The 15700-nt window shown below is 41.2% G+C and overlaps 1 protein-coding gene across 1 annotated transcript in view; it reads left to right on the plus strand.

Moving 5' to 3' along the window:
- Positions 1–15700, plus strand: part of MAP3K5 (mitogen-activated protein kinase kinase kinase 5) — a 275001-nt gene that overhangs the window by 180252 nt on the left and 79049 nt on the right. Inside the window, exons 12-14 of the mRNA XM_007946314.2 lie at positions 11114–11163; positions 13492–13587; positions 14430–14511. Of these exons, the coding sequence (XP_007944505.1) occupies positions 11114–11163; positions 13492–13587; positions 14430–14511 (228 nt within the window). The remainder of the gene's footprint in view (positions 1–11113; positions 11164–13491; positions 13588–14429; positions 14512–15700) is intronic.

Consider the following 15700-nt stretch of genomic DNA (forward strand, 5'->3'; position numbering starts at 1 on the left):
GCTACCAATGTCATCCACTTGGAAGGGGATCTCTGTAGCAGATCCTTGATAGAGAGGAAAACAATGTGGAGCAAAACTCAAAATCATTTGGAAAAAAAAAGGGGTGGGGGACCAGGTTTGCTGGTCTGATAGAGCTTCGTGGAACCACTGAGACTATGGCCCCTAGCTGCCCTTCAGGTCTGGAATTGAACCCACACCTGTGGTTTCCAGCCAAACAGAAGACAGGCATATGAGTTAAACATTTACATTTACTTTAAACTTGGTCTCTCATACTTCAATCATGTGATTAGAATGGACCAGTCCCTAGAGAAGGATATCATGTTTGGTGAAGGAGAGGGTCAGCGAAAAAGGGGAAGACCCTCAACATAATGGATTGACACAGTGCCTACAATGATGGCTTCAAACACGGCAATGACTATGAGGATGGCCCAGGACCCAGAAGTGTTTCATTCCATGTACATAGTGTCACTATGAGTTGGAAATGACTCAGTACATCTAACAACAACAAGGAATTGGTTTAAAGTAAAGACTCCTTATCTGCCTGTCAGACCTACTGAAGACAGTCTTGGCAATAATGTATATGAACCACCACCTTAGGACAGTCAGCAGGAATATTAACACAGCATGTTGATCTGGCAACAGGAATCTGGCAAGAAGAACGTCTGGTGTTCTGAAGTGTCCAAGCCAGCTGGGACAGACCCTTCCTAAATATCAGTCATGGGAATCCCACAGCTGCCAGCCATGTGATCTCTATTACAGTGACAAGAAGTCACCTGTTTCTGTACCATAATTTCTGGAAAAGTTGTGTCATATGTTTAAAGCGAACAGGTAGCTTCTGAGACGAATACATTTATATTTTAAGTTTTCATATGTTTGGATAAAGGTTGTCACGTGGAGTCTTGTAACTTAGTATTTTAGCAGCCAGGACTCCAGTTGGTAACATGAAATTACATGATGGAGTGGAGAAAACTGTACATTCCTAGTACAATTCTGTCCCCTAGCATCTTTCAGAGCTGTGTTGTTTTTCGGTGCTGCCAAGGAAGTTCCAAGTCGTGGCAACCCTGTGAACGACAGGACACTGCCTGGTCCCGTGCCATTCTCACAGTTCTGGCCATTCTTGAGCTCATCGAGCAGCCACTGTGTCCATCCACTGTCTCGTTGAAGATCTTCGCCTTTGTAGTTGACCCTCTACTTCACCAAGCACGATATCCTTCTCCAGGGATTGGCCCCTTCTGACAACATGACCAAAGTATGTGAAATGAAGTCTGGTCATTCTCACTTCTAAGGAGCATTCCAGCTGTACTTCCTCCTAGACTGATTTGTTTGTTCTTCTAGCAGTGCATGGTGTGTTCAGATTCTTTGCTAATACCACAATTCAATTGTGTCACTTCTTCAATCTTCCTTATTCATTGTTCAGCTCGTATGTGCATATGAGGCAATTGAAAATACCTTGGTTTGGGTATTCAACTTGGCATCTTTGCTCTTTAACATTTTAAGGAGGTATTTTGCAGCAGATTTGGCCAATGCAATGCATCGTATGATTTCTTGACTGCTGCTTCCAGGGGTGTTGATTGTGGATCCAAGTAAAATGAACTCCTTGATAACTTCAATCTTTTCTCCATTTATCATGATGTTGCCTTTGGGGCCAGTTGTGAGGATTTTTATTTTCTTTATGTTGAGATGTAATCCAAACTGAAGACTGTAGTCTTTGATCTTCATCAGTAAGTGCTTCAAGTCCTATTCACTTTTATCCAGCAAGGTTGTGTCATATGCTTTCTCGGGTTGTTAATGAGTCTTCCTTCAATCCTGATCCTGCATTCTTCTTCATATAGTGAAACTTCTTAGATTGTGTGCTCAGCATACAGGTTGAAGAAGTATGGTAAAAGGATGCAATCCTGATGCACACCTTTCCTGATTATAAACCATGCACTATCCCCTTGTTCTGTTTGAAAGGGTACCTGTTGGTCTGTGTACAGGTTCCTCATGAGAACAATTTAATGTTCTGGAATTCCTATTCTTTGCAATGTTATCCATAAATTTGTTATGATCCACACAGTTGAATGCCTTTGCCTAGTCGATAAATCACAAGTAAACATCTTTCTGGTATTCTCTGCTTTCAGCCAAGATTTTCTGACATCAGCAATGATAACCCTCATTCCACATCCTCTTGTGAATCTGGCTTGTATTTCTGGCAGTTCCCTGTTAATATACTGCTGTGTAGTTGTTGTTTTGTGCCATTGAGTCAGAACCCTCCTTAGATTTCCAAGGTGAATTCACTATGGAAGTACATTGCCCAACCTTCTTTTCGAGGAGTGGCTGGTGAGTTTGAACTGTCAGCTTTCTGGTTAGCAGTCAAGTGCCTTAGGTACTATGCTACCTGAACTCCCATATACTGCTGTAGTCTTTCTCAAATCCCAGTTTATGGAACAATGTCCTAGCTAAAAAAGTTTCGGTGGCACAGTGCCTAAGGCACTTGACTACCAACCAGAAGGTTGGCAGTTCAAACCCACCCACCACTCCATGGAAGGAAGATGGGGTAATCTACTTCCATAAAGATTTACTGCCTTGGAAACCCAGTGGGGGTCACTGTGAGTCAGAATCAGCTTGATGGCAGTAAGAGAGTAAGTGATCCTAGCTAATGGTTTTACAAAAGAATTCTGGAGTAGTTGCACCAGGATTTTAGAGACATTCCCCTAGTAGATCCTGTGGTAACTATTGATGCTCACTCAAGAAGCCCCAAATTATACATGCCAATATTCTCCAGTGTGACCATAGTCGGGAATTTGATATTTTTTCATTATTTGGAGTGTCAGTTATATGGATAAAGATAGGAAGTAATGCCTAATACTGACTCATTCATAACTGAAAACTTTCTTGATAGCACATTATCATAAACTTTCAGCTAAGATGTATTTTTCCATTATACTCATTTTTGTGGGGAAGTGAACATGGAAACCTAGAAAGAAGTCTCTGGTCTAGCATTCTCTACCAGCAACATATGTAATGTGTAAGTCAAAGACACCTGTCCAGGTGCATCATGATCCAGCTGAGAAAAGGACTGTTGAGAGAGAATTAGAACAAATCAGTCAACAAGCATGGTTTCGAGTTCTGTGGACCTTGGGGCTGGTTTATGGGGAGGATTGTCTGGACTCTTGGGCCATGAAGTTCAGAGAAGAGGAAGACCAGTGAGGTGTTAAGTCCTTAGAGAAAGCTTCCTGGAGGAAGTGAGACTTGGAGTATGGGTAGAAGAGATAAAGGAGAATGGGAAGGCAGTCCTGGTTAGCAGAGTAAGGCAGAAGTCCAGCAAAGGCAGCAAAGTGAAACAGAACATGGGATGTCCAGGGGCTGTGGGAAACCTTGCTTAATACATAAGGGGCAGTATCCTGAGTGTGGTGGGAAAGATGGTTGGCTTTACAGGGTGATGTAAAACTCTAGAGGGACTGCGTCAGCTAAGAAGAATTTAGGCATTCTTGGTAGGAAACAAATGACCACTGAAATTGCCTAAAAGCCAAGGATTGCATGGAAGTAGAAGAGAGCAGCAGTTAAGAAGGCAGAGTTACCTGTCTTCAAACTGCATTGGTGTAGTTGTCATCTATTTGAAACCACCACTACTAAAAGAAGTAAGGAGACATGAACAATATTATCTGGGAGAGATTTTCTGAGGCTTGGTTGGAAGGAGCAACATCATCCAAGGCCATTTGGAAACTGAATGGGGCTAAAGGAATTAGCGATTAGCAAGGGCAGAGAAACTAGTGGAGAGCCAGAGGGATTTGTAAGTTAGGAAAGGAACAGGAAGTAATCCAGAGATTGTTGGAAAATGAGTACTGTTTCTAGCTAGTTTTCATCATTCCCCCCTTCCTGGAGGATCTTCATTCAACAAAGTGAGCCTCGTATTGATATTCTTAAGTTTTATGATCATTGTAGAGACAATTTTTATATTATACTGAGAAATAAATATATTAAGATATAAATGTATATTAAAAAGAGTTGCAGATTTAGGCTGTGAATCTTCCAGCTTCCATTTTTACCATATTTTGATCGAGTGCCCTCATTTCCCATTATTGTTAGTGCTAAAAATCCTCCATACTCAAAAATTGAAACTTTCTTAAAAATACCATTTTTCATTTTGAATTCAGGTCAGTTTCTTTGCAAACCCTCATTCTATCCCAGGTGTATTCTTTACCACTGCCAGTTTTTCTGTTCTGTAAGATCGAAGTAGTAAAATTAGTATACAAGCAATAAAAATAAAAAAAGCTTTTCTATTACTATATTTAGTTTAAAGGAACTACAATACCTTTACTTAAATAACATCATCAAGTTTAATAGGTGGTACGCTAATCAGGAAATGGATTGTTTTTGTCATTGAATATCGTTTTTCATTTTTCCAGAAGTTAGTAAAACAACACAAAATGTTGCTTTTCATTTATTATATCTATTTCTTTACTCCCTCTCTCCCTCTTCCCTCAGTGTTTTCATTCTATGACATTGCATGCACAGTTAAATGCTTTACCTGTGACTTTTGATACTTTACGTTTTTTATACAATTCCCACAAGTTAGGGATTCTTAGAGTTATACTCTACGTTCTAGGGCAAAATTAATGGAAATCTGAGTCCCCCCCCCCCCTCTTTAAATTGTAATTTGGGTGAGGAAATCCCAGTCTCTTAACAGTTCTTCATTTGTTCACTGGCTGCTTGCTGCTTAAAGCCAGTGAGGTGCTTGAAGAAAGTCTCCTTGTGTACCTAGATTGAGGAAGAAATAAGTTATTTGCAAGATATTTTCAAAGATTGCTCCTTTGAAGTTTGAAGTTCAAGTATGTTTTACCTATCTGGTGGCTGATCAGCAACTACTGAAGCCCATCTCAGGGCTCAAGGTCCCCAAACAGGGCTAAACAAGGTTAGTGCACCAAGCCCTGAGGAGGTGAGCAGTGGTCGAGCTGGGAGGAAAGCAGAGGCAGCAGGGCCCCGGTGAGTCCAGGACTACCTCGTTTTACTGCACTTTGCTTTATTGTGCTTCACAGATAATGTGTTTTCAACAAATTGAAGGTTTATGGCAACCTGCATCAAGCAAGTCTATTGGTACAGTTTCCTAGCATGTGTTCAGTTTGTGTCTCTGTGTCACATTTTGGTAATTCGCACAGTATTGCAAATGTTTTCATAATCCTATCCTGCACTTAAAAGACTACAGTATAGTATAAACACTACTTTTGTATGCACTGGGAAACCCCAAAATTCATGTGCTTGCTCTATTGCGATAATTGCGTTATTGCAGTGGTCTGGAAACGAACCCGCAATGTCTCAGAGGTCTGCCTGTAGTAAATGCTGTCTCTCTTCTCCCACCCCAGCTCTAGCCATTAGCTACTGAGCGAAGACCCTAGAAATTTATGGGAGGAACATGTTTACTCTGAATTCCACATTAGGGTTATGTAATGCTTTTATCCAAAAGTTCTTTCAATTTTAAAACTCCAAACTAAAACCAGCAAACCAGTGCCATTTAGTTGATTCTGACTCATGGTGACTGCATGCATGTCAGAGTACACCTGTGCTCCACAGGATTGTGAATGGCTGAACTCTCCAGAAGGAGATCACCAGGCCTTTCTTCTGAGGTACTGCCAGGTGACTTGAACCTTCACCCTTTCATTTAGCAGCCAAGCTTGTTGACTGTATTACCGAAAGACGTCTCTCAACTAAAAAAAAACAAAAAAACAAAACACTGCCATCCAGTCAGTTGAGATGCATAGCAACCCCTCCTTGGGTTTCCAAGGCGGTATCTCTATGGAAGTAGATTGCCCAGTCTTCCTTCCGAGGAGTGACTGGTGGCACTATGCCACCAGAGCTCCTCTGTCAACTAAGAAAGTGGCTTAAATAATAACAACATGTTGTCTCAGATTATAATAAATTCAGAGTTGAGGATGATTTCGGTGGATTGACAGTGTCAGAATTCTGAGTTGGGATGTGCAGTGGTTAATCACTTGGCTGTTAACTGAAAGGTTGAGGTTTGAACCCACCAGCTACTCCACAGAAGAGAGATGTGCCAGTCGGTTTCCATAAAGATTATAGCCTTGGAAACCCTGTAGGGCAGTTCTGCTCTGTCCTACAGGGTCACGGTGAATTGGAACTGACTTGACAGCAATGAGTTGTCTCCATAATATTCTCAGTTTCTTCTCTCATGTTCTTGAGTAGCAGCTGAGCATCCCTTCACACAGACAACATCCAACATGGGAGAGACAGACCTTCTCTTCAGTACCAAAAGTTGCATCCTGTGTCCATTCCTAAGCTAGTTGCTGACAGAGAAATGGATTTAGCATAGCAGATTTAGACTAATAGTTTTCACATTCCCTAAGTATATTGCCACCTGAACCTGAACTGAATTCGTTTTTTATTAGCAAGGGAGAGGGAAAGAATGACTGTTGCCTAGGGAACCAACAATATCTCCCACAGTATAACCCCTGCAACCTTAGATTAGAATTTAGCTCCTGGTCCCTGTTCTAGCATAGCTGGTGCATAGGATCCAAGACTAACCTGATCCTAGAAAATGGGGCTTGTGCTGATTGAATTAGTTTTGGTGTTGAATTAGTGTTGGTTTTGGGTCTGGTGGGGCTAATTATCTAACTTCAGCTCTTCCTATAGCCCTCTTTTTCCCCCTGACTCCCAGACAGGCCCCAGCAGCCTTTTAACTCATCTCTCGGCTTTGTGGAACTCTGGTGGCATAGCGCCTAAGGCATTTGACTGCTAACCAGAAGGTTGGTGGTTCAAACCCTCCAGCCACTCCGCAGAAGGAAGACTGGGCAATCTACTTCCATAAAGATTTGTTGTTGTTGTTGTTATGTGCCGTCGAGTCGGCCCCGACTCATAGAGACCCCTCCTTGGGTTTTCGAGGCTGTATCACTACGGAAGTAGATTGCCCAACCTTTCTTCCGAGGAGTGGCTGGTGGGTTTAAACCGCCAGCCTTCTGGTTAGCAGTCAAGTGCCTTAGGCACTACGCTGCCAGAGGGATTTACCACCTTGGAAACTCAAAGGGGCTCACTGTGAGTTTGGTGTTTTGGTTTTCTCGGCTTTATAGCTCACTAGCGCCTCCGTGTGGTAAGTCCCAATAGGCATGGTGAGAGGCCTTCTCCTTCCCCATAACTCCATCTCTAGCCCAGGGCTTTACACCACTGGAATGGAACGTTTGCTGGCAGGACTTGCAGCCTTTCAGGAAACTAGACTCTGGGAATACTCTACTCCTAACCTACCAACCAGCCCAATCAATCTGGGAAATCTCTCTCTAGCTGCTCTGAGAACAGGCCTGATGAAAGATAAGTTTTCCCAGTGCTGCCTTTTAGATGTGTGCCAGTGGCTTTGTTGAGTTGCTCTGTTGCCCCCTTGGCCCTGCCAGCATTGCACTCAGACCCCACCTCGTGATCCTGGAGATGGCCTTAGAAAGCAGCTCAGTTGCAGGCTGCACCTGAGTGTATGTACCGTACAGGTAACAGCTGCAGCTCCTGGGTTGTATGTTTAGAAGGTTACCTGAGGCCAACAGGCTTTATTATTTATTTACTTATTTTTCCTATCCTTCCTGCCTTCTGAGCTTTATCCCTGGGGAGATGCTGCCCTTTTGATTTTTTACGGTGGATTGTTGTAATGAGTAGTACCTCCCTGCTGTTATTGTTCACCTTATAGGCATATTTTTTGGCTGAAAGTTGACCCATGGAATGAGTTCAGTTCCAGGCTTGAAGGGTGTCTGAGGGCCGTAGTCTCAGGGGTTCTACCAGTCTCTATCGGATGAATAAGCCTGATCTTTTTAATGATTTTGAGTTTTATTCCTTATTTTTCTCCTACTCTGTCTGCAGCCTCCTATTTTGATCCCTTTCAGGACAGTTCGCAGTGGTAGCCAGGCATGATCTGGTTCTTCTGCTCTCTGGGTTGTGGAGGCTGGGGTTCATGTAGTCCATGAGTCCTTTGGACGAATTGTTTCCTTGCATTTTTGATTTTTCTCACTCTTCTTTTCTCAAGATGGGGAGAAAGCCACCAACTTAAAATCAGCTTTCCAAATTACTGAGGCCACTACTTAATTAACTCCATCTGTACTCTGGTTGGGAGCTCTGGTGGCGTAGTACCTAAGGCATTTGACTGCTAACCAGAAGGCTGACAATTCAAACCCACCAGCCACTCCTCAGAAGGAAAACTAGGCAATGTACTTCCATAGAAATACCGCCTGGGAAACCCAAGGACCTTGTCAAATCAACTCGACAACAATGAGATTGGTTTTTTGGTTTTTAGTACTCTAGTTAAAGAGCTCTGGTGACATAGTAGGTAAGGCATTTGACTGCTAACCAGAAGGTTAGTGGTTCAAACCCACCAGCTGCTTCATAGGAGGAAGATGTGGCAATCTAATTTCATAAAGATTTACGGCCTTGGAAACCAGTGGGAGTCGCTATGAGTCAGAGTTGACTTGATGGCAGTGGGTTGGGTTTGGTTTTGGTGCTCTGGTTAATCAACTCTGTAGCAACTGGTTACTGATTGGGTACTCTGGTTAGGAGAGCCATGTTTCATGAGCATCTTTCTGTGTTCTTCTCCCTCCCTGGGCTTCATGCACAACAAAATGTGCTCTGTGCTAACTGAAGATATACCACCATGGCCTCACTGATGTGCATTGAAATGAGATTTTTAGTGAATCTAATTTGGGCCTGACAGGATCTACTTTTACAAAATAAAAGTTAGCAGTCAGGCGCTCAACCAGTGTGTCATCAGGGCTCATTTCAACTGCTTTACCTACCTACTACCATCAAGTTGATTCTGACTCATAGAATTACCAGAGCTCCTTTCATCGTCCTAGTAAAGAACTTGAAGCTGTGGATAGAAATTGGGGCTTTTTGAGTTGTTTCACCCAAGGTGAGAACTCTGCACCACCTCAGAGCCACAAAGCTTTCTTACCCATTTCACTTGCCCAGTCAAGACCTCATCCTCCTGGTAGTATTCTAAGGGAATAGCTAAGAGCTTATGTACATTTATGACTTGAATTGAGTGTGAATTTACTATTATACAGTGCTTGCTAAAACTGGACACATGTATCACCTACTTTCTAAAACTAAACCCATTGCTGTCCTATCAATTCTTACTCATAATGACACTATAGGACAGAGTAGAACCGCCTCAAAAGGTTTTCAAGGCCATAATAATCTTTATAGAAAAGAGCTCTGGTGGCGTAGTGCCTAAGGCATTTGACTGCTAACAAGAAGATTGGTGGTTCAACCCCCCACCCCCAGCCACTCCGCAGAAAGAAGACTGGGCAATCTACTTCCGTAAAGATTTACCGCCTCAGAAACCTAAAGGGGGTCACTGTGAGTCGGAATTGACCCTTTGCAGTTGAGTTTTTTTTTCTCATCTTTACAGAAGCAGACTGCCACTGCCACATCTTTCTTCTGTGGAGCAGCTGGGGGTTCAAACCAGCACCCTTTCAGTTAGCAGTCAGGCGCCCAACCACTGTGTCATCAGGGCTCATTTCAACTGCTTTACCTACCTGCTACCATCAAGTTGATTCTGACTCATAGAATTACCAGAGCTGCTTTCAACTATGTTATTTATATATAAAATATAACAAAAAAAGAAACCAAACTCACTGTTGTCGAGTCTATTCAACTCATAGCAACCCCTCTTTGAGTTTCTGAGGTGGCATCTCTATGGAAGTAGATTGCCCAACCTTCCTTTCAAGGAGTGGCTGGTGGGTTGAACCGCCAGCCCTCTGGTTAGCAGTCAAATGCATATATATGCTGTTAATTCTATACTGTTGTCAAATTTATATTTTTATAAAGAATGTGATCCATCTGGTAATTTAAGTAAACATACATTTAATATTAATTTTAACTCAGTTTTAGGAATAAGCTCAGGAAATTAAATTCCCACAATTTTTTCATCTTTGCCTTGCAAATCATCTGTGTTTATCATTATGATCAGCAAATCTTTTATGTTCAACTTTTATTACTATATTGAATTTTGCATAAATTAAGTAATAGCACACTGTAGCTGTGATGGGCCCTATACTCACATACTTATATGCTTTATTATTTTTTGAATAAATAGAATCATGATTCTAGCTATAAAATTTAGCTAAAGGTAACTCATAACCCAATAACTATCTTTAAACCACACAAAGATTTTATTCAAATTAATGTTTTTCTTTCTTAGAAAAGAAATTCTGCTTGGCTATATGTGAATTAGTTTAGTCAATGGGATTGTTTTTCTTAAGAAGGTTAATTTGCTAAAAATCAAACGTTAGAATTTAATGAGAATAATTCTCCTAGGAGGAGCTCTGGTAGCGTAGTGCCTAAGACACTTAACTGCTAACCAGAAGGTGGCAGTTCAAACCCACCAGCCACTCCTTGGAAGGAAGGTTGGGCAATCTACTTCCACAGTGATACTGCCTCGGAAACTCAAGGAGGGGTTGCTATGAGTCAGGTCCAATTTGATGGCAAATAACAATAACAACAATTCTCCTAGGAAGTCACTAGGTGGTTCAAACGGTTAAGCACTTGACTACTAGTCAGAAGGTTGTTGTTGTTGTTGTTTACCGTCGAGTCGGCCCCGACTCATAGCGACCCCTCCTTGGGTTTCCGAGGCACTCTCACTACGAAAGTAGGATTGCCCAACCTTCCTTCCGAGGAGTGGCTGGTGAGTTTGAACCGCCAGCCTTCTGGTGAGCAGTCAAGTGCCTTAGGCACTATGCTACCAGGAGTCAGAAGGTTAGCAGTTCGAATTCACCCAGAGACCCCTCAGAAGTCAGGCCTGGCATTCTGTTCCTAAAAGATCGCAGCTTTGAAACCCCTATGGAGCAGCTAACCTCTGCACACATAGGATTCATAGGGTTGCCTTGAGTCGAATCACCTCAGTGGCAAGTAACAGCAATTCTCTTGGACTCCTTTGGAATCTATTTTAATCTCAGGCCACATGAAGTATAGGAATTATTGCCTTACCCTTGTGGCTTGAGAAACAGTTGCAGTTTCCATCTAGATAACTTATTCATGAAGAATTATAATAGGAAAAAAATAACTGGGTATATTATTTTCAAATTATTAATTTCTGTTGTTTTTCATTAGGATGACTCAACATTTTTGTTGTTCTTTCCTTGTGTTCTAGAAAGGTATACATGAGTGGAACTTCAGTGCTTCTTCTATCAGGGGAGTCAGGTAAGTTTTGTTGGTACACTTTGCTTACTTTGAAGATATTTTTTGGAATATTAATGGCTTGGCTACAGCTTTCAGTCATGATTAAAAATCTGTGGAGAACTTCAAGAATCTTTCCGTTGGTGGCCATGCTTATCCTTTTCCAGTCTCATTGTCCCCATTATGAATAGTTCTGCAACAAAACTTTCACTGTTGCTAGAACTGACTATGCTTGTCACCTATTCAGAATATGATGACTCAAGGAAAATGTGAACTGTGGACCAGAAGCAAAATGTAGATAAAAGTGACCTAAGTGGACTCTCGTCTGTCAAGTTGAGCTAGCTTACTGTTTAAGATGGTTTTCATTTCCTTTTGGAATTTCAGGAACTAATCGCTCTTTGCATGGATCCAGAACATACTTTCCATCTGCTCGGTTTTGTCCTGTAGCCAGTATAAACTAAGTAAGAATATTGGGAATCCTTTCACTTTTCCTAAGGTTACTCTTACTTAATGCAGTGTTTGGTAAAGTCGTAGTGAGTCACATTAGTTCAGTTCACCTTCAGACATTGCTGTGATGTCAGTGGCTCAGGAAGTGCCATCTCCTGGCATTTATACATGAGATTGTTTTTCAGAATCAAGAGCCATTGATTAAGTGTTTCAATACTTGTTCTATACAGCTCATGTTAAAGCAGCCCTTGCAAATGTCACCCAAATTGGTTGAATTTACTATTTATTCCCACATAATAGAAATGAAAGAAAACAAAAGATTTCTGTAGGTCAGTTATGCAATGTCCTGTTGCTTTAGGAATAATAGTAATTGGCTTGGTTGAAGCATGAACGGGTAGAGCTGGCTGAGTCATTGATAATTGGAGTTTGCCTAGTAAAACACCTATTACCTCATGAATGATCTGAACAGAAGCAAGATTATGGACTGACTCATTGTATGTCTTTCCAATTGACGCCTTCTCAAATAAAGCTTTACTCTCTTAATATTTAGTTTTGAAACCAGTCACTAGGAAGGCACTCACTATTTATTGCTGCATATTTAAACAATCCAGCTAGGAAAGCATGGCAAATGTAAATTCCATTTTATCATTTTCACTTTCCAGTGAATTATCTTTCTTTAATGAGGTATGGCACCACTATGAAGCATTCTGATTTATGACATTTACATAGAATGCCTACAAGTGGCTATTGGATGTTTCCTTGTTAGGAGATTTGAGTTCCATTGGGTGACTTCAAAGAGAGTTCACTTTTCCTTGCTCCTTTCTCTATAAGGAAGAGATGACAAACTATAGAAGAAGCTCATAGTAGGTCAGCAGTTAGTCTCAGCTCAAGTCACTAGGCATTTATTGGGCAGCAGCTGTGTGTGAAATGTTAAGAATATTGCTAAGGACAAGAAAATGACTAGGGCATGAACTCTGCTGCCAAAGGGACTCTCAGCCTAGTAGGAGAACAGACATGTAACAATAATGAGAGTACTGTATGAGATGAGCAAGGATGGAAGTACATTCAAAGACGAGAGGTCCAAGAGCAAGTCTTTTCTTTTTAGGTAGAAGTAGGGAAGAGAGAAAGGGATGCTGTGAGCTGGATCTTAAATGATGAGTAGGGTTTCTTTGAAAGGTCAAAACAAAACAGACATTGAAAATTCTGCAAAAAGGTGCAAAGACATAAAATAAGGGTCAGGAGACTTTGGCCCACAGACCAAATCTGGCCTGCTGACTGGTTTTATAAATAAAGTTTTATTGAAAACAGCATGTTCATTCATTTAAGTCTTGTGTGCGTCTGTAGTACCTAAAGCTGCTTTCATGTGCCAGTGGCAGAATAGAGTAGCATGACCCACAAACCTAAGATACTTGCTCTCTGGCCCACTGGATAAAGTTTGACAGTCCCTGGTATAAAGCAGTGTAACCTGGCTAACAAACTCTAAATTACTTCGTATTGCTGTAATGTGAGCCATTTGTCCAGACCAAACCAAGTGCCAGTCCACATTTTTCACTCAGCTAATGAGGTGCCTTTACCACCTTCCACATTCCCAGTAGGTAGGTTAGTGCTATCCTGGGCGGCAAACCTTGACCGTTCTGTGATAGAGGGACACTGCTTCCGTGTGCTTACAACACGCCAGAGCATCCCAACACTCCAGAGAGGAATAGGAAGACAGTGTTCAGAATATGAAATAGATTAATTATGTGGCACAGGGAATAGCACTTTTTAAAAATGTTATGTATGACTTTTTGTTGCAAATGACATTGATGGCAGAATTGGGGATGGATATAAAAAATACTTATTTTTCATTACAGATCCACAGCAGTAGTGGTATTTTGCTTAATAATGCTTATTTGTTTGTTTCAGTATTTCTAAATTTGAAGAACGGTGCTGTTTTCTGTATGTGCTTCATAATTCTGACGATTTCCAAATCTACTTCTGTACAGAACTTCACTGTAAAAAGTATGTGTTAGTCATTGTTTATCTGTGACAAAGATTGTTCTTACCTGATCATTATTTTTAATTAAGGAGTGAACATGTAGCTTCTATAAAGAATTCATGGCTGTGTGGTTATGTAAATATTTTATTTGGACTAATATTTTATAATTATGTTTAATACTTAGCCTTTTGGGCTCTTGTGAATAAAATTAGCTTTTCTTAGTCATAATTTATTTTTCCACAGGTAAAACATTAACCGAGAGTTACTGATTGTCAGATAATTATGTTTCATTTTTAATGTGCTCTCTTATAATTTACCAAATTTTTAGGTCTTGAATTGTTTTGAATAATCTCACCATTATCAGTAACAGTGGTTCTGGACCCTGGCATACATTAGAATCATCTGGTGATCTTTAAAAAAAAAAAAAAAAATGCATGTTGTTTTTTTTAAGTTTTGTTTGCAAGTGTTATCCTTCAAATGCAAAGCACTAATAGAAACAGTCAAAAAAAAAAAAAAAAAAGCCACATCCCAGACTAATGGGATCAGATTTTCTGGTGGGAGAACAGACTGAATTAAGAGACAATGATCTGAACTACAGGATCCATGGAGCCACAGTAGTTAAAGCTCTCAACTGCTATCCAAAAGGTCTGCAGGTCGAATTAATCAGCTCCATGGGAAAAAGACATGGTGGTCTGCTTCTGTAAAGATTTACAGCCTTGGAAACCCTACGGGGCAGCTCTACTCTATCCTGTAGGGTTGCTGTGAGTTGTAGCAGCTCGATGGCAGTGGGCTTGGTGGGTTTGGAGGTTTTTTTTTTTTAATTTTGTATGTATTATGAGTGACCACATGCCACCTTCCATTGTAGGTTTTTTGAAATGGTAAATACCATCACTGAAGAGAAGGGGAGAAACACTGAGGAAGGGGACTGTGAGGGTGACTCCCTGGAGGTAATGACTTAGGTTCGGGTATTGGTTTACACAGTTTCTCTGTGACTGATGGTTTAGAACGAACTATTTAAAGTTTTCCTGAGGGGGAGGGCAGTGTGTATGTGCAGGCGTGAACGTAGGTGCATGAGGGGTAGTGCGTATGTAAACAGATTCTGTAATCTTTCCCTTGATGCTAAAAGCTACTTCTGGACTTCCTTTGGTAAAAAGGACTAAAAAGCAAACATTGGGGAGCTCTTATTCTGGATTACTGAGTTTTTTATTTACATATCTGATAGTGAATATCTATGCTTTATCTATGAGGGTGTTGATTATCCTCAGTGTGTAGGCCACAGTGCCCTTACACGTTTTATATTCTGCTTAAAACTGTATGCAGTTCAGACAAGCAGAACTCACTGATAGAATGGCCCTAGTAGTATGCCACCCATAGAACTTGAAGGTGCAAGATGAATGGACTAAAGAGAGGAGGTAACAGCAGTCATCCCAAGTGCTACTCCTTAACTGCAATCCTTTGAATTAGACCTCAGACATATAGAGTACTTGAGATAGTTGCTTTTAGGTTGTGTCCATTTTCTCTTCTCACTGTGTAAAGAGAAAAAGCCCTCCACTATTTCAGGGATCAGGAGCTCTGGTAGCATAATGCCTAAGGCATTTGGCTGCTAACCAGAAGGCTAGTGGGAAGGAAGGTTGGGCAATCTACTTCCATAGCGAACTGCCTTGGAGACCCAAGGAGGGATTGCTATGAGTCAGATCCTACTCGTTGGCAGTGAGTTGTTTTTTTTTGGATTGCAAGCTTTGAAGTTCTGGTGGCACAGTGGGTAAGGCATTTGGCTGCTGATCAGAAGGCCAGTGGTTCAAACCCACCAGCTGCTCAGCAGGAGGAAGATGAGGCGATATACTTCCATAAAGATTTATAGCCTTGGAAACCCTATGGGGCTCACTGTGAGTCAGAATTGACTCAGTGGCTGTGGATTTGGTTATTGAAAGGATCAGTGCTAAGTGTTTCAGGAATACTGACTTTGAGCATCTTCCGTATCTGAAGGATGACCCATCTCTACAGCATCCCAGGAGGACACTCCTTTCTCCAAGTCCTCTCCAAAGTTTGACTTGGAACAGAATTCTGAATCCAAGCAATATGGAAAATGATATTTTTAATGCTAAGATTAATTAAACTACAGTGCTGCAAAAAGGA

Source organism: Orycteropus afer, unplaced genomic scaffold (assembly GCF_000298275.1).
Source record: "Orycteropus afer afer isolate SDZICR_OR568_19922 unplaced genomic scaffold, OryAfe1.0 scaffold00155, whole genome shotgun sequence".
Taxonomy (NCBI): domain Eukaryota; kingdom Metazoa; phylum Chordata; class Mammalia; order Tubulidentata; family Orycteropodidae; genus Orycteropus; species Orycteropus afer.